General features: G+C 35.6%; 3 protein-coding genes and 1 long non-coding RNA gene across 5 annotated transcripts; 2 read left to right on the top strand and 2 right to left on the bottom strand.

The window, feature by feature from the left end:
* Positions 1–387: 387 nt before the first annotated feature.
* On the top strand, positions 388–1,750 carry LOC135309843 (uncharacterized). The gene is made up of 2 exons (XR_010370064.1): positions 388–755; positions 1,076–1,750. It is a non-coding gene; the product is annotated as an uncharacterized LOC135309843 (long non-coding RNA).
* Adk2 (Adenosine kinase 2) lies at positions 996–10,283 on the bottom strand. Its single transcript, XM_053754570.2, has 6 exons — positions 10,088–10,283; positions 9,752–9,907; positions 7,762–7,905; positions 4,866–5,055; positions 4,150–4,320; positions 996–4,037 (listed from the first exon to the last, which is right to left on the bottom strand). Exons 1-6 carry the CDS (start codon positions 10,099–10,101, stop codon positions 3,669–3,671), a joined length of 1,044 nt encoding a protein of 347 aa, XP_053610545.1. The 5' UTR covers positions 10,102–10,283; the 3' UTR covers positions 996–3,668.
* Positions 10,284–10,486: 203 nt separating this feature from the next.
* On the top strand, positions 10,487–12,561 carry LOC128675268 (heat shock protein 60A-like). Its single transcript, XM_053754569.2, has one exon. It carries the CDS (start codon positions 10,623–10,625, stop codon positions 12,339–12,341), a length of 1,719 nt encoding a protein of 572 aa, XP_053610544.1. The 5' UTR covers positions 10,487–10,622; the 3' UTR covers positions 12,342–12,561.
* An 878-nt stretch (positions 12,562–13,439) lies between these two features.
* On the bottom strand, positions 13,440–18,765 carry LOC128675265 (tyrosine-protein phosphatase non-receptor type 13-like). Of its 2 annotated transcripts, none has more exons than XM_053754566.2 (2): positions 18,606–18,765; positions 13,440–16,754 (listed from the first exon to the last, which is right to left on the bottom strand). In XM_053754566.2, the coding sequence occupies exon 2, from the start codon at positions 16,748–16,750 to the stop codon at positions 13,529–13,531; it is 3,222 nt and encodes a 1,073-aa protein (XP_053610541.1). In that variant the 5' UTR covers positions 16,751–16,754; positions 18,606–18,765; the 3' UTR covers positions 13,440–13,528. The 2 variants fall into 2 exon arrangements, with proteins under 2 accessions (XP_053610541.1, XP_053610540.1); XM_053754565.2 differs by lacking the exon at positions 18,606–18,765 and adding an exon at positions 18,359–18,591.
* Between the last annotated feature and the right edge of the window lie 133 nt (positions 18,766–18,898).

Consider the following 18,898-nt stretch of genomic DNA (forward strand, 5'->3'; position numbering starts at 1 on the left):
AAATATGGACTTCATACAGGTAAGATCTTCAGTCAAAATCAAGTTTATATCAGTTTATGACCACAGTTGACCAAATAATACAGAACATAAAATGATTAATAAAGTACTCTAAAATAAAAGTTTTAATCGACATAGCAAAAGGCGGCAAAGCTTTTGTGTACATAACATACAGTGTTATACTCTGGCGGAATAAATGTGCAGTAATACTCCCTATTCCATGACCTATTATCATAATGTCTGTGCCGCAGATATTAGAAAGGGACGGATGAATGTCGGTGGTCTCGTTTGATATCATATTATTTATATGTGGGACGTGTCCTACATATAATATATATGTATATGTTATAAAATATAGTATCGTGGAGTTGGTATTATCAATGCAAATGGCTTAGTACTAAATTCATGTAAATGCTCCACCAATATCGGGCAAAAAAAGAGTATTCTTTTGCCCGATATTGTGCCAGAATTAAAAAAATATATAAGGTAATAGGTATTTCGCGCTATCAGCAGTTTTTTACAAATGAAAATTTTTAAAACTTTAATATTTGTGTCAGTTGCTACTAATCTAGGAGTTTTTATTACAAATAAGAGTTGTACTCATAATATTTATTGGCGAAGGAAGTGATTATGAATATATGCACGTTCCTGGCCGAAATATCGTATCTTGCTCCTTTCTGAAATCTGATACTAAAGCAACGCTTTGAATAAATGACTTACCTGCAATTAATAAGAATGCAGTTGAAAAAGAAGTTGAGGTAAGTCAATGTACTTTTTGAAAGTTTAAGACGCATATAAGATGACCGGGTGGCTACTACTGATTATGTGTATCAGGGTACATTATGCGTTGGAATAGGGATGAAGTACCTCCCTAGCACTCGCATACCTTCAATTAAAGTTAAAATAGGTATATAAGTAGTTTATTTAATAATGTGGATGCCCATCATATACAAAAAACATCTTAATGATATCTTTCTACTGAGTAAAAAGAACAAAACTTTGATTAAAAAAAAACTTTATTTCACAACAATTACAAACATAAGTACAATCATAACACCTTAAACTATTTTGCTTACAGAGCTCTAATGAGTAGAAGAAAAAAAATTGCTAAACCTCTGCCAAGGGTCATCCCAGCTGGATGTGTTGTTTGCAGAAGTGTTTGTATAGACGATTTCAAAGTTAGGGAAATGAGAATTACTCGTAGTATCACAAGGTTATTGGAGCGTTTTAAGGAGTTTATTATTCTTGAAATCTATCGCTGCATGCCACTGCTTGGCAATGAATCTGATAATGCTCCAGATTGGGATGTACATATTGTGCGTTATAGCATTGTATTTACAAATATTGACTGACACATAAACAATATGACAATGAACTAGCAGGTTCTAGTTGCATTTAATTTTATAAAGTAACAAAGAATGATCATATATTTTAAGACTAAGTAGAAAATGTAGAACTCCTAATATAGTTCCACACAATCAGAGTTGCTACCTTCCTTTGTTATTACACAAATTAGGCCTACATAGTGGATAAACAATATAGTGTTGCTATAATCCGTCAAAATTATAAATATTACAAAAAGTCTGCTAAAACTGTAACTGAGGTATATAGGAATTTGTGAAAAGTAATCAATATTTTTTGGAGAAATATTTTCATTTAGAAAAATACTTTTTGTTTTGCAGAGAAAGACTAAATGTGCTTAATTTTATTTTTTGTTGATAATGAAAAATAAAAAGTTATGTGAAAAAAAAAAAGGATAAAATAGATTATTGCATTTAAATAATATATAATTGTTTTATAAAAGTTGTTACAGTTGCTATCACAGCAATAATCTCTTTTGTCCATTTTATGTTAAGTTTAATTTTATAAACACTATGACTTTATTCATATTGCCAAAAAATAAAAATATTATATTACATACACTTTTCCTTTCATTGAAATATTAACCCCTAATTAGATTATGCAATTTATGGCATATTTATTTAGATCATATTATAAACATGATTTCAACACAATTTCGACAAAAATTCTTTGCATAAATAATTTCATTATTTTTACATTGCTGTTAATTTGATTAACAAAAAATATTATTATTATTTTCAAAAGCTTAATAATTCATTTTATATATTTTCATTATTAATTGACTTCAGATCCATAAATAATACTTAAATATGCAACTCATTGGAATATTCGACTAAAACTTATCATAATAATAATTCGAGTTAATGTAATTTTATAATCTTCATCATCACAATTCATCCCAAAGTCTTCTATTTTCTGTCTTTGTGGACAAATAAATATGAATCAACTTGTGCCAGGTTTCAAGATGCACTTTTTATGTGGACATGAACAAATCTGCCTGTGAAATTAATTTTAATCAGCAAGCAATTTATCTTTACACAAATAAGATACAAATAGCACCAATTAGAGCTCTGATGCACAGATTTCACTTTCACGCGAAACAATTCTCAGTTTTGTTTATGGCATGAAAAAGGAAAATGTTATAGAATTACATTATGGAAAATGTTGTAGAATTACATTATGGAAAATGTTGTGGAATTACATTATGGAAAATGTTGGTCATAACATTGAGAAATCTTCATTTATTGTTGATTTTTTACGAAAGTTTGTGCTTTATTATAACCTAGTTATGTACATTATTGCTACGTTTTTACGCTCCTTTAATGGAAGAACTCAGTCTACCTTCACAGAGATATGATTAGTTTCACTTATTTGTTATATCAAGGAAAATTAAGGTTACATTACTACTGTACATATGAATACAAGTGAATAGTGATAAATGTGATAGGTACCTCTGTATCTATGGCGTGTGGTTCCGCCCTAGAATAGGACCTCTCTATCATGTTATTCTGTTTATTGGTTGTTAAACTTTGTTGCACAAAATTACATAAAATTATGTACACATTGTGGACTTGACGCCATAATGGCATTTTCTAACAGTCAACAATAAGAATAAACAGAGAGAGGATTGTGGTGCGATGTCCTATGAGGCGACTAAGGGACACAAGCCCTGTCAGCTGCCAGGAAACAATAGCATTCCCAAGGAGGGTTTACGTCAGCTAGGCGGTCGATTGTAAAATCATACTATTAACCTACTACTACTATTAACACCTAATCTTCAAAATATTAAAGCTTTTTTACACTGCATTTTTTTTTTATTGTTACGATAAATCTACATAGGTTCTGTTAACTGACTTTGGAATTAACTACATAAATGATAAAAATACTATGTAAGCAGCTTACAATAGAGTCATATTACGATGGATATTTTGTCATAAGAAACAAATGGAACTAAGTATATACCAGAGTACCTAAGATGGTACATGTATTGTAAAAACAAAAATGTCAACAAATAGGGGGGAGGGATGACTTTAAATTTTCTGCAAAACAAAGCGTACACCAATACATTTTTCCTATAAAATGATATTGATACGATTACGTTCAAGCAAACATTATTTCTAGCCCCGCAGATCTAACATAATCATAAATTTTCCTATGATTGAATTTCATATATTTAAATGTACTATAAAATACCCATCACTTACTATAAAATGTACCAATAGTAAAATATCACTAAATATATTACATTCTATACACCATCTACAATGTATATTGTTAATGAACTAATCACATCTCAAAATAACTCTCACTTAACTTTCAACAAAGTTGCTTTCTCCGCTGAAGACACAGCCGGAATGTTGTATGACATGAGCTGCAGCGTATATCCCACACCTCACACAAGTGGCATAAGACTTTCCTAGTATCATCTGACTTAGGAAACCCCCTGTGAACGCGTCACCAGCCCCATTCGTATCAACTATTTTCTCCGGAGCCAATTTGGGGACAGAAATCAATGATACTGTTGACTTTTCAACGAGTATCACCGGATGACAGCCTTGTGTTATAACGACCACTCGTTTTCTGGCCGGGTTAAGTTTGGGCAAGTCGGCGAAGGCTAGCGCCATCTGTTGGAGGTCTGTGTGGTCGATGTTGAAGGCTTTCGCGAACGCGTCAGCTTCCTGGAACGGAGACAGTTGGAGACTCAGTGTTTAAATAGAAAATAGTCTTGTCACATCACATTTTAGTGAGAGCCGCGCGGTAAAAGTATGCTAGACTCTGTCCTTCACTCACCGATTCGTTTCCGAACAGCACATCAATGTAGGGCAGTAATTTCTCGAGCGGCTCCTTGTAGAACTGCGACACGAAGGGCGCGCTGAGGTTCATCGCGAACACGAGGCCGCGCGCGTGCGCGTGCGCCGCCAGCCGCATGATGGACTCGGGGGACACTGCTACGAAGAAACCCTGCAAACGTTCATATAGAAAAGGTCATTTGTTAATCATACATTTTGAATGTTTACGCACGCAGGGTCTATGAAGGTTAGGAAGTCTGCTTTGTTGCTATATTACACAAGTATCAAGAAGAAGATTTTAGAAACTTCGTGCATAATTGATTAATCCGTTTATTATGATTCTAATGGTACTCATGTCTTTCGCAATCTCGAATATAAAATTACTTAATTTAAAATTCTGATCACATTCAAAACATATAACGGAGTCCTATATTGAGAAAGGCGCCTTTTTAGCTGGCTAAAATTATATCTCATAAAAAATTACGGAATGACCAAAACAAGTTTCAATGGAACAATAGAAAAAAGGACAAAAACCTATGGAAGAAAAAAGGCGAGGCCCTTGCCCAGCAGCTGGACACATAAACACGGTATATAAACTTGAAAAAAAAACACACACACACAAACACTAACAAATTTCCAAACGGAGAGTACCTGCTATTGAACGAGCGTTTCTTGTAGCTGGCTAAAAAAAAACTAAAAACTAAAAAAAAAACTCACAGAGGCGTAAAATAACTTGGCGCTTTCGATGCTCCTCCTGCAGTCCTCCCTGTCGAGATGGTCGACGGTGAAGTTCTGCGCGGCCGCGAGGTTAGCGCACAGCGACCGGTGGGCGCTCGTCACCAGCACCGCGCATGTGCCCGTCGGCGCTGCGCTCGTCGTCTGGTAGCGGGACAGGACACCATCTGCGCTGGATAATGCAAACACAAACATGTTTCATTTGCAGGAACATTTGTTTATTTAAGACTATTTGTTTTTAGAGTCAGTTCGATAAATTTGTAACAGTAATTAGTGGAAACTTATTGGCTATTATAATAGTTGACCGAGCGAGTGACGCGAGCGAGGTCTACAAATCAAGCAAAAATACATTTTTTATACATATAAAAAACGCACGTTTGTAACGCGATAACTTAACGAACCAATGGTATGTGATTTTTATGAAATTTAAAACGTATGTAGAATCTGTCAATAGAATTTTTAAGTTCGCGGGGAAACATTTGAAATATTCATAATTTTGTAAAAACTTATTGTATTCGCGAGGTCTAACTTCGCAGCGAACAACTAAGTACTTAAGTTACATTTTATTGTTTTTCTAAATAAAAATAATAATATAAAAAACTAGTGGCCCGTGGTCATTTATATATATATGTAAACCATTCGGTATAAATTGTGTAAATAACAGGGAAAACTGCATCAAAATCCATTGCGTGGTTTAAATGAAAATTTCGAAACTTTGATTCCAAATTAAAATCCTACATGTTTCACCGGCTACAAATGGGTATGCAAACTTAAATGGAGTCTATTCATATGTTTATACTTGTTTATTTGAAAATTTTATACAAGCCTTACAAAAAACAATTATATTATTATGTATATCGTTCGTGGTGGGGTATTATGTGGTGTAGAAATAAAAGTCAAATCGAAATTATCTTCGCAAATGCTTAAAAATAATACCGACGGTGACCTAATTGCTAGCTAATATGCATTCCATGAGCGTGGAAATAACACGTGAAGATCGATTAGAAGCTATTATAATACAATATGTTCTGAAAACGACATATCTATCAATGTCGCCATATCGGGTATACGTATATACATTCCATATTAATAGCTTCAATCCCTCCACCAAACGCCAAAGAGTTCGCCGAACTTTAACGGATTCGGTATACATTGCTGATCTTTCATTGCGCTAAATAAAATCACTCATACTAACTACGCAATGTTCACGCATTCGCGTCGGCATGTGTCCGAGTTCGACGACAGTGTGGAGCCGGCATTAGATTCGACATTCATTATTTTCTTCATGCCTTATCCTTTAACCCTTTCAATTGTGATTGGGTCGGTTGGGATGAGGATCTCCTCATACGCAGCATTATGGGGAAGTACAGTCAACAGCACATTAACCAGGCCAATTCATTGCAAACTCGCCGTTATTACCGCGCCATATAGGTTCAAGCAGAGTAGCTTGTTCTGCTGTTGATTGTACATACATATAGTAGGTATCCTAACCACAGACGCCGTGCCCTTCCTTATAGGAAGTCGTTCGATATAAAACCCACATTTGTTAATTGACGTCTTTGAAGAAAAGGCTGCGGTGAAGTTTGTCGCGCCAAAATAACCAATTTTGATTTTCGAACGGAGCAGGCGGAATAGTTTTTTTTTTTTTTTTTCAATTTCTCTATTCAAATCATCGCCACATCATCATGAGAGCATTACCAGATACGTTCTCAAAGCGACTGATAACGGGTGCAAATGTTATCAGTCCCGCCCCGCCTCCTCTCCACACTTATCTGTAGTCATTTACACCGTTGTTGGGCTGTACAGGCAACGGCACGTCAAGCGACGTCAATTCATTGCGAATCGGTCGCTATTACCAACGCATATTTTATTTGCAAAACACGGGTAAAAATGAATACATAAAAAAACATTACGGTACCATCATAGGTGAGCATTTTTTTTTATAAAGAAACATTTCTTTTAATTAACATTGTACCAGTACTTATTTATAAAATAGGATAAATTAATTGATTACTGTGTATGGTACAATTTTATAAACACTAATGACAGCCCACGGCGGCGGCGGCGTTCAAAACGCTCGTGAAATTCACCCAGGTACGTTTGTTTATAGTTGAAAGAAAACTGATTTTCCATTACCTATTCTTTACTAGCATATTTCTAGTCAAAATTTAATCAAATCATTTCTCATAGATTGGCAATATTTAGTCTACCTGCTCGGTCCATGATTCTGAACAATTTTACGTAAGAGCAACTCCGAAATCGCGAAAAATTCTGCTGTTCCATACAAAATCAATACCCCTGCCTCGAGGAAAATGTATGGGTCAGCGATTTTTGGGTTGTTCGGTATCATGGTCTGAGCATTTGGAGCATGTAGACAAAATATTGCCAATGTATAAGTATCTAGTCCCTATATAATTATCTAGTCACCAAACCAATGCAAAAAATATGCCTATAAAGCTTTATTAGATAAGAATATTGATTGATGGTCGAGATATCGCCTAATCTATAATAGTATGGATGTCGTAAGTTGTCAGTCAAAAAGGATTACAATGCATTATTTATAGTAGATGTGTATCGTACGAAATGACAAGCAATATATCGTCTTTAAACCACGTTATCTATAAGTATATCGCGTGTTTATTTTTACTATTGTCAAGTAAAAACAGGTTTATAGATTACGTACGCCGTGGGTGTTTATCGGCCTTTAGACTTGCGTTTCGCTGTTTTTAATTTATATTGATGTAAAATCATAAAAAGAGACATATTCTTGGTAAGACTGTGTACGAAGACTTAAGAGAAGTGATGGAATGATGGTTTCTAAAGGTTCTTCTGAGGTATGGAACACTAAAAACAAACTTTAAGCTGTGGTAATACTTACGTGGCCCTTTGCTGCAATATCTTGCCATAGTCGTCATTTCCTATGCATCCAAAGTACGTGCACACGTGCGGCTTCTTTAGAATCCATTGGGCCACCCGCAAACTGTTTTGGACGCTGCCGCCAGCTATGAACTCCGCATTGTACCTGAAATATTTATATATGAGTATGAAAATAAAGCGTGTGGTCTTGTTATGGAGAAGGCAATGGCGACAAGAATGTTGTTGCGTGTTTCATTTCATGTAATGACGAGACCCTCAGCCATGAGGTATACTATATATATCTCATGGCTCTGTATACCGTATACACGACTATGAAGAAGAAATAATAAATTACAGAATAATTTAATAACCTGAAGGTTATCCTGACATGTCTGTAGCTGCTTTCATAAAGGAAGTTTATTTAAAAACTACCTATTTTATGTTAAAACTTTAGGTCAACTTTGATGAGTAAGGGTTATGAGGTGACTTCACTGGTTTTGTGTTTTATGCCTATACACTATTGGCGAACTAAGATGCTATATAGTTATGTATGTAAGTATATATAGTTATGACATTATTACGTACGTTTTGTACATTTAGCTTTTTTTTTTGTGTGACAATTTTCAATAATTTTATTGGAAATACAATACTTTTTTTATTTTATTTGTTCATTCAAATTTCGACATTTTTAATAATGATGTAAATTCGTCCTCCTAATTCTTAATATATGTATAAGACCTATATTTGTTAATTGACGTCCTTGGAGAAAAGGCTGCGGTGAAGTTTGTTGCGCCGCTTCTTCTTCACCTGCGCTTTGGTTGTCGGCAGTAGACTTAGTTTAAGTAATTTTTCACGTCAATAAGTGATGTATATCATCCTAAATTGAATAAAGAATTTTGAATTTGAATTTGCTATACTATAAAAAAGACATCGGGAAATCTGTATCTAATCTATGAATATGTGTAATGAAAAACCGACAATGTATGTTGAACTTACATTATCTACCATTATGTTTGCACAATAGCTTCTAGAAGCAACAGCTGTCTGCCTGATATAAGCAAAAATAGAAAAAACAAAGTACATTTTATCAAGGCCTACATAAAATTAACAAATAAAAAAGTTAAACAGTCTACTGTTACAGTAGGTAATTTATAAATGAAACGAAATTACTTGTGATAAGAAAAAACCATTCTTATTTACTTAAAAGTAATGCACAATTACATAATTTACTAATAATTACAATACAAATCTATGTGTGTTTCATGTAAAAACTTGATGAAGCATTATATTGATAGTTGATAGTATTAATGTTTGTGTTTAATTGAAGCAAAATCATGATTAAGACAAATCTATGCATGGTGGTGGTGTAATGATTAAGACACCCATTTGTGGATCGGAAGGTCCCAGGCCCAGGTTTGAATCCTACTCGTGCCACATGAGTTTGTATACCACATCTGACTCATGTATAGTAGTTTTCATCGACCACCACTTGCTTCCAGTGAAGGAAAATATCGTGAGGAAACCAGCACACTGGTTGATTTTTATTAACGTGTGTGTAAAATAGAGAAGGCAATGGCAAACCACTCCATTAATAATGCCAAGAAAGTTGTTGTGTGTGTTTTATTCCACATAATAACCGCAACCCTCAGCCATGAGCAATACGACTATGAAGAAGAATGATAAGCAAAACAAAAGTAAAGTTATAATGAAGAAATAAAACAGGTAATACTTTTTCCATGAAAGTGGTCGGCTCTAATGTAATAAAACATATTTATCCCATGGAAATTTTGGGTTGGAGTAAAGTATTGAATGAATAAATGTTCAATGCACATGCACCTTTCCTTCTTTTTTTTGTATTTTGTTTTTATGTTTTCAACTTTTATTTTATACTTCGGTATTCAGTATTTTTTATATGAAATACTATGGAAGCTAATTCAAAATCTAATAAAGTGTTATATGAGGAAAATCACACAATAAACTCCTTAGCAATTATATATTGTACTTATACTCACTTATCTATGAGTTCTTGGTACAAGGGCATGTGTTTTGCATCTGCCATGATAGCACCATCAGCTTCCAGACCATACTTTTGCAGGAGATCTTCACCAACAAGCGCCGATATATCCAGAAGTGGGTTCCCAATGCCCACCAGTAAACCTTCTTGACCGCTAAAGAAAATAGTTTGATTAAATTTCTATTGGTCGTACTTTTATTTTATGAATTTTAGCAATGGAAATAATCAATAAACAAGAATTATTGGAGAGCAGGAAGAGCCTGTAGCTTGTCAATTAACCAAATTAAGTCTCGTTCGCAGAAGGATACAAATAATAAACGTTATTAATACTTACCTAAAGGAGTCCATTATGTAATATCTTATTTGGTCAAGTATGAACGATAGTTAAGAATTCGCAATGAGCGATCAAAATGAACAATAAGCTCCGAATTATTAACGCTGGCCGATTTAATCAACACATGCCGTGTTGATAAATTTAAAATCATAAAACGTGCTTCGCTCTCCTGCTACGGCGAGCAATAAATGACATTTCTTTTTACGTGACGGCGAATGATAGCAATCAATGACAGTTTTGACAGTGAATGTCAAAAAGTTTTTTTTGCAAACCAGAGACAAAAACTATTTTTTTTTAACTTTACACGAATTTAGTAATCCTTTGAAAGCTCTGTACTACTGTGTCAAAGAAAAAAAAAAACTATTGGCATATCGCTAGTGAATTCTGTGCCTTGAACCGGCCAATCACCGACAGTTTTGTGAAATAACCTACAACGAGAAGATCACGTTTTGCGGTCTCCGGCTAGAATCTTCGAGAAATAGAGGTTGGAATAATAAAAATCTTCTCATAAATCAATCATTCCAAATATTTTAAAATGTTTCGCCTGCCTCGCGTTGTCCGTCAATCTATTTCTCTACAAAAGGCACATCAACTTTCAAGATTTTACGCCAAAGATGTGAGGTTCGGCCCCGACGTAAGAGCCCTCATGCTGCAGGGCGTGGATGTCCTGGCTGATGCAGTAGCAGTCACAATGGGTCCTAAAGGTCGAAATGTCATTTTGGAACAGTCATGGGGTTCGCCGAAAATTACAAAAGACGGTGTGACAGTTGCCAAGGGAGTCGAACTGAAAGACAAATTCCAGAACATCGGCGCTAAACTCGTGCAAAATGTGGCAAATAATACAAATGAAGAAGCCGGAGACGGCACGACGACAGCTACAGTGCTCGCGCGTGCGATTGCGAAGGAGGGTTTCGAGAAAATCTCTAAGGGTGCAAACCCTATTGAGATCAGAAGAGGTGTAATGCTGGCTGTCGACGCCGTCAAAGATAAGTTGAAGAATATGTCAAAGCCCGTCACAACACCCGAAGAGATCGCGCAGGTCGCCACAATCTCCGCTAACGGAGACACGGCCATCGGTCAGCTCATTGCAGATGCCATGAAGAAGGTGGGACGCGACGGTGTCATCACAGTGAAGGATGGCAAAACCCTCACTGACGAGCTAGAGATCATTGAAGGTATGAAATTCGATAGAGGTTATATTTCACCATATTTCATCAACTCATCCAAAGGTGCCAAAGTTGAGTTTCAAGATGCTCTAGTGCTGTTTTCGGAGAAGAAAATCAGTAATGTACAAACTATCATTCCTGCTCTTGAATTGGCTAACCAGCAGAGGAAACCTCTAGTCATTGTAGCCGAAGATGTTGATGGTGAGGCACTCTCTACTCTTGTAGTGAATAGGTTGAAGATTGGCTTGCAAGTAGCTGCAGTCAAAGCTCCGGGTTTTGGTGACAACCGCAAAGCCACCCTCAGTGACATGGCCATTGCAACCGGTGGGGTTGTGTTTGGGGATGATGCCAACCTTATTAAACTGGAAGATGTACAGCCGTCAGACTTGGGCCAGATTGGTGAAGTGGTTATCACAAAGGATGATACTCTATTCCTGAAGGGTAAGGGCAAAAAGGCTGATATTGACAGAAGAGCTGAACAGATCCGTGACCAGATTCAAGAGACAACATCGGAGTATGAGAAGGAGAAATTACAGGAGCGTCTTGCTAGATTAGCATCAGGAGTAGCAGTCCTGCATGTAGGTGGTTCCAGTGAGGTTGAGGTTAATGAGAAGAAGGACCGTGTCAATGATGCTTTGAATGCAACCCGAGCGGCTGTTGAAGAAGGTATTGTCCCTGGAGGTGGCTCTGCCCTTCTCAGATGCATCCCCATCCTCGAGCAGCTAAAGACTGGAAATTCTGACCAGGCTACGGGAGTGGACATTGTGAAGAAAGCGCTCAGAATGCCATGCATGACGATTGCAAAGAATGCTGGTATTGATGGGTCAGTAGTAGTAGCCAAAGTTGAAGATTTGGGACCTGAATTTGGATATGATGCATTGAACAATGAGTATGTGAACATGATTGAGAAGGGTATCATTGATCCCACGAAGGTAGTGAGGACGGCACTGACTGACGCTAGTGGCGTTGCTTCTCTGCTAACGACAGCGGAAGCCGTGATCTGTGAAATTCCTCAGGAGAAGGAGCCTAACCCAATGGCCGGCATGGGTGGTATGGGAGGCATGGGTGGAATGGGAGGCATGATGTAAACTGCGCACCACCTGTGACTCCTTGACGCATTTAAGATAAAATGACTTTCGGTAGTTCTATACCAGTTGTTTGGTATTGCAAGTTAATGTCCGTTAAAATGTGGAGTGAATGAGTAGTTTTTGAGTCTGATTGTGTTAAAATGTAGTAGATTTATTTAGTTTTAATGCCTGCTTGAGCGAGCACTGTTATTTTTAATAATAAAATAATGTTTTATATTTACTTATCTGCATTTAATTTAGCTACCATACCTACCTTGTTAGATGAATAAAAGGCAATAGCATATGTACCACCCAGACATGCAGAAACTTGTGTAGTGTCCCACTTTAGTTCACTGCTAGGCACATACATAGCTGATTAGGCACTAATTATAGGTTCTATTCATATTTCTGTAGGAGATAATTTCTAACTGGAGTAACGCACACGTTACTGCAATAGTAAAAAATATATCAATTTGTGAACTGAAAAGATCTCGTAAGCCCATTGTACAGGCATTTACATACCTATTTGAGATTTTACTTCACCCAAAAATCGGTTCTTATAGGAATGCCAACGCTGGGCAAAAGCAATGGTATATAATTAGTCAGCTTTCCCCTATTTCAACGAGAAAGTTTAAAATTGCATGTTTCCTGAAAATAGTGGTTACAATTTTAGATATCTTTATCTTCTGCTATTAAAACTCATGTCGCCTTATGTGCCGTTACTAACTCCCATGATAACGAGTTATGTAATCAAATAGGCGTGCTTTGTACATCATATCATTCGCGTTCTTCAAATAGTGTAGGTATTACTGTATACCACGCTATACATATATTAGCAGCTTATCAAGAGTTCAATGTGCCATATTGATTGTAAAAGCTATAACTAGATAACTATTATCTATGACAACAAAGGCCGTTGGCCAAGGAACGTGTTCTATTCTAAAAACTAAAATTATCTTCCATCAAAAGAGTTGTTGGGCCTGAAATTGGTATAGCAATAGTATTAAGTCGTGGCAGTTATGCCTATAATCATGAACCCTTGAAGATGCATAAAGTTGTCTTAAATTGTAAGAAGGCAAACATATGACATGTTGAATATTTTTGAACAAAAACTTAAAATTCAATTTATAAAAATATTTATTGAAAAATAGTAATTTCTAACATTACAAAAATATACATAACACTAAGTTAAACATAAAATAGGCACTTTATATAAAAATCTGGTCTTCATCAGAGTCTCCAGCACCATAGACGAAATGCCTCGTTACTACATTCTCGTCTGGTATTGCACTTTCTATCGGGACACCACTGCTATTCTTACATGGAGTTACAGGGTACCTAACAGGCCCAAGCCACCGCCGACTTAACCCGAAATTCCTTGGCAATGCCACTGATTTAGAACTCTTCACAGACTTATCCAAGCTGTTTAGAGATGACTGGATGGATTTCAAAGACGATTTTTGCAGTAACATGTCTCCATTGTCCAAATAATCATCAGACAAGTCAACATCTGTTGGTATGCTCAAGCTTAGTGGACGGCGCTTGGGTTTCAGGTTAGGAAATTGACCTCTCCACGTGTTAAACTTTTGCGTCTGTCTTTTTTGAGGAGTCGTGTCTTTGGAGGACTCCCCAGTGTCAGTTTCATAAACTCTATTCTCAGAGTAACACTTCTGTAAATTACTATTTGGGGTAGTTTGTCTGCTAGTGTCTTTCATTCTCTTAATGACTTTATCTTTTGTCAATTTTATAAGAGCATAAACAGTCTTTAATGCTTCTTCATTCAGTAGTTCGTCATCTGTTATTTCTATATCTAAGGCACTTGCGACGCTTTGACTAATTTTATTCATTTTAGAATTGGATTCCTCAAAATTTAATCCATCAAAATGATATTCTAGATTGCTGCTTTTTGTCGCGTTTTGTAAAACTATCAATTCTACAGTTTGCGGCGCGGACTGCAACATTCTTAAAGCTTTCTCGTACTTAACATTAAGTAAAGTCTTTCCATTCACAGATATAATTTGATCTCCAGGTAGTAATTTTTTACATAAATCTGCTGGACTTCCATCAGTTATAGATTTTATGTACACATTTCCGTCAGATCCCTCCGCAACCTGTAAACCTAAGGCATTCATAGGATCTCTTTCTATAACTGCAGTAACAAATATCCTCTCTCCTTGAACACCACCCATATTATCCAATTTCTCAAAAATAGAAGAACTCAAGCATGAATCATTGCTAACACCATTATAATTGAACACTTCAGTATAAACTTTTGGAGATTCCAAAACATATGCGGTGGGAGCGTTATTGGCATCTTGGTTGTAGTGTCTCTCTGGTAACAACTGCATGCTATTGACATTGCATTGCCTTTGCTCTGAGCTCAAATCATCTGAGTCGCTTTGAGTTGTAGCCAAATCACATTCAGATCTAGTACAGTAACTAGAAGCTTTACTAATGGGAGATCTGCTATATCTACTATCTAGTGTAGACTTCATACCGTTGAAAACTCTAGTTCCCATTTTAACCCCTCGCCTCCTTGGAAGACTACAACTCTCTGAAGACGAAAGACCATCATTAGAAGAATTTCCTTGCGCATTTTGATTAGGTGAATTGATTATGCTATCTTCATGTGATTGCGGTGATAATATTTGTCTTAACAATTCTTCTGTATTAGGTTTTTCATTTTCTTTGTTTTGAGACTTTTTGTCACCAAAAATGTCAATTTTAAATCTTCTTCTAACTGGTCTTCTGAGTCTTACTGGATTCCTTACAGCTAAATTATAACTATCCTGGTAGTTGCTGGAGTCCAAACGTTTTGGGCTTCCTTTGTATGGGCTTACTTCACCTGATAAGTAAGTGATGAAGTCTTCTTTAGCATATAATTTTAAATATAATCGGTGGTGAAGTGACGCGAGCCAAAATGTAAAATAGCTCTTATTATCTAACATTTTTAACTTATATTTAATACCTATTTTAGATAATCCTGAGTATGCATTGGGTATAATGTATAAGCTCTTTTTGTTGTAACAGAATGTATGTATATGATGCCACGGTAGACTTTGAAGAACTATCCGATTTGTGCTATTCCCTGGCTCATCAGAAATATGGGTATTTCTCGAGTATAAAGTAATGCCTTTCGGACCGATAGAAAGCCACACATCTCTGCAAAATCCATCTCTGGTCGCCCAAATAGCCGAGTAGAAATGAGCACCATAGTCTCTGAAAGTTTGGGCTAAAGTAATATAATTCATTATTGCTTTACTTCTATCCAATCCACGCCTGGATTCATGCGCTCTCTTCATTCGCAACTTAATGTCCGCCATATCATTTGAGATCACAGATTCTGGTAAATAATGCTCTAGTAAGAAATAATCTGCTGTGCCATGTTCTCTGTAAGAAAACTCTCCAAACTCTATGTGTAATGCATATCCAGCTAATAGGATGAGATTCTGGATCGTCGACGTCATCTGACCTTCCACAGTCGCCCTCCTCAACTGCAAATATACTCTGTTTATCCATTCACCACCTTGGACATTGTTGGCAATATTTTTCGGCAAGAAAAATTTTATCCGTAAAAAAAGTGTCAATGTTATATTCTCTTCAACTGATTTGGATTTTTTACTGTGACTTTTGTGCCAATTCTCAGGTGCAACCTTTTTAATTTTATAATCATCTGGCAAGAAAACAAAATCACCGCCAATCAAAATCGCTATACCCAACATAAAATTATGCTCGTACTTTTCGCTGTGAACAAGTGCTTCAAATAGTTGGCCAGCTGATATACTATTAGGGTCACAAAACACTTCAACTCTTTGTCCGTTGAGTAACACTACTGTTATAATTCTTTTGTCAGACAATGCTGATACTGTCAAGTTTATTTGCTTGGCAGGTTGAGAAATTCGGACGATAAATTCGGGACCTATACAACCTTCTCGTCCTTTCAAACTTTCAGCTTTGTACAACCTAGACGCTGCCCTTTGAACAGGCCTTCCTCTCCTAAAGTTGGATACCAACTGTCCAGGTTTTAACCTGTTTAGTTTATCATCTGTGATAGCCATCATTGATACAGCATTTGTTTGTAATTTCTGTTCTTCGATTTGAGTACTGCAAGCTATGTTAAGAGTAGAATGAGCATTGCTCAGTCCTCCCATTCTGGGTGAGTCGAATACATTAAATAATACATTTCTCCTTTTGTTCTGAAGCCTACAGCTTGGGAAAGGATCTCTTTCATCCGGTGATTTAAGTAAGGAAATGCAACTTCGAGGTCTTGTACTGACTTTTAGGTCTGTATTAGTATTTGCCTCTTTATGGCGTCTTTGGACCTGGTTCTGTTCATCGGGGTTTTCGTGGTGGTCTAGGATCGGGCTGAGCGCGAGCGACGCGGCGGAGCAGGAGCTACGGCCGGAGTCTTCATCACAGGCACGAAGCATTATTCTGGAATGAGTTGAAACACAAATGTTGGGTTATATAATTCATACAAAATTTTTTCATTACATTTTTAAATCTCAAGATAGATATATCCCAAAAATTTGTGTCTAAGATGAACAAATCATCCAGAATAATTTATCTAGATAGATTCTGGTGAAATATGAGGAAAGTTTATGAGATACTTGTTAAATTTTTTACTACAGCTGTATCTAAACAAATTAGATCACAAGTTTAATTTACATTATAAAAGCATTTCCTAATACACTCACAATTATGGAAGAATATGCTAAATAAAAAAAAATGTAGCATACAAAGAAAACAAAAATTATGAAGCACCTTTGTACAAATAAAGAATTCAGTTTTAATATCCATCTAAAACAAATAAATTGATGATAACCTCTACTTCGACATAAGTAACTAACCTAGTTTTAAAGATTAAAAGTTTTACAATCCAAAAAAAAAAGCTTTATTCAAATATGAGTTATAAAATAAATTACTTTTTTTTTATGTTGGATTTAATTTGTGAAGCCAGAAAATATCAAATCAAATCTTTATCCCAAAAATAGAACCTCATTCATATGCATTAGCACAAGCAAATATCTATATATAAATATCTAATAATTTTTCATAATTACACCCTTTTTTAGGCAATTGCAGGAGAACAGGATCCTCGTTTAAATAAACAGTAATTACTGAAACAGACTTGATCACAGTGGAAGCGACTTGTGTGAATTTGTGTAAGTGGAATCTAGCAACCTAATTTTCAAGCATATTCAAAGAATATATTCAGCCAATTAAGCTGACATTTTATATACACATTTAATTTGTATGATAATGCATGATGAAAAAAATTTATTTTTTTTTGTAAAATATGTGATTAGTCAGAAACTTCTACATGTGTTGCTCAGTTTGGAACAAAATAATATTGTCTTCTACCTTTCCAATTTAATAATGTGCAGATTCTTTAATTTGAAGAACTAGGAAACAAATTATTCTACTTATACCTGTTGAACTAACTTCTGAGTCATATAAAAATAAATTAATTTCATTTCAAACCTTTGAATAAGATAGGAAACTGAAACATGAATAAATACACATGTAATATATAATTTTACGGGATTAGGTGTTTCTATTATACGTCGATGGATTAGGTAGGTATTAATTATTAAACGAAATTCAAGGAACTTACATATATTTTTATACGCCGCGCTAACAGAGAATAACTACCTATCTGTACGTAAATGCCGCAATTGACAGTGTCTTCTACAGTCTAAAGCACAGAGTACTTTCTACTTATAATGAAAGTCTAAAGGCTGCGGTTGGTATGCTAGCTAGAGTTCGTAACGTGATGATGATTGTCTCCATGGATTGTCTCAATCAAATCTCTACACACCAAACACGAACTGTTTATGCACATAAACGGACACTATTTATTCAAATGCGCATTCCTGACGGCAGTATCTCACGCTTACATTAGAGAAAGTAAACAACTATTGTTTGGTACCTACCTATACCTAAATGACTCATTAATTAGAAATTAGATATTCGAAAAAGGAATTTAAGAAATAGGAATTTTCTCCGAAACTTCATAAAGTAAGTTTTGTACCAACCTGTGCTATACCTAGTATTCGGTTTACTTTCAGCTTGCACTTTGGTCGTTGAATTTACATTTTTACTTGTAGATGAACGTTTTCATGAACAAAATGAAAGTAAAATAGTTTGATATCAAATAACAATTCGTTAAATATAATACAAAACAAAATAAAATCATTTCTCGTCACTCATACTCCGACACACCACACAACACACGCTCGTACACGTACACACCTAAAATAAATAGGTACACAAATACTTTACCACACAGACGCGCGCGCACACACCAATCATAAGCACCAAGGCGTGATGATGTCTCATATTTCGTATTTTAGTATCGATATTTCACTCTTTGAAATCTTCAGTTTTGGTAAATATATGTATATAAGCTGTAATATCATATGTTCATAAGTTTCCAATGTAATAAATAGAAAATAATTGTCTTCTTTTGATCTGATACTTTTATATGGTAGGTAATAAAAATATTGTAAATAGAATTGTATGATTATATTGGTAAAAGATCGTTTATTTGTATTTTTTTAAATAGTCACAAAACA

The sequence above is a fragment of the Plodia interpunctella genome, chromosome 14, assembly GCF_027563975.2.
Source record: "Plodia interpunctella isolate USDA-ARS_2022_Savannah chromosome 14, ilPloInte3.2, whole genome shotgun sequence".
Classification (NCBI taxonomy): Eukaryota; Metazoa; Arthropoda; class Insecta; order Lepidoptera; family Pyralidae; genus Plodia; species Plodia interpunctella.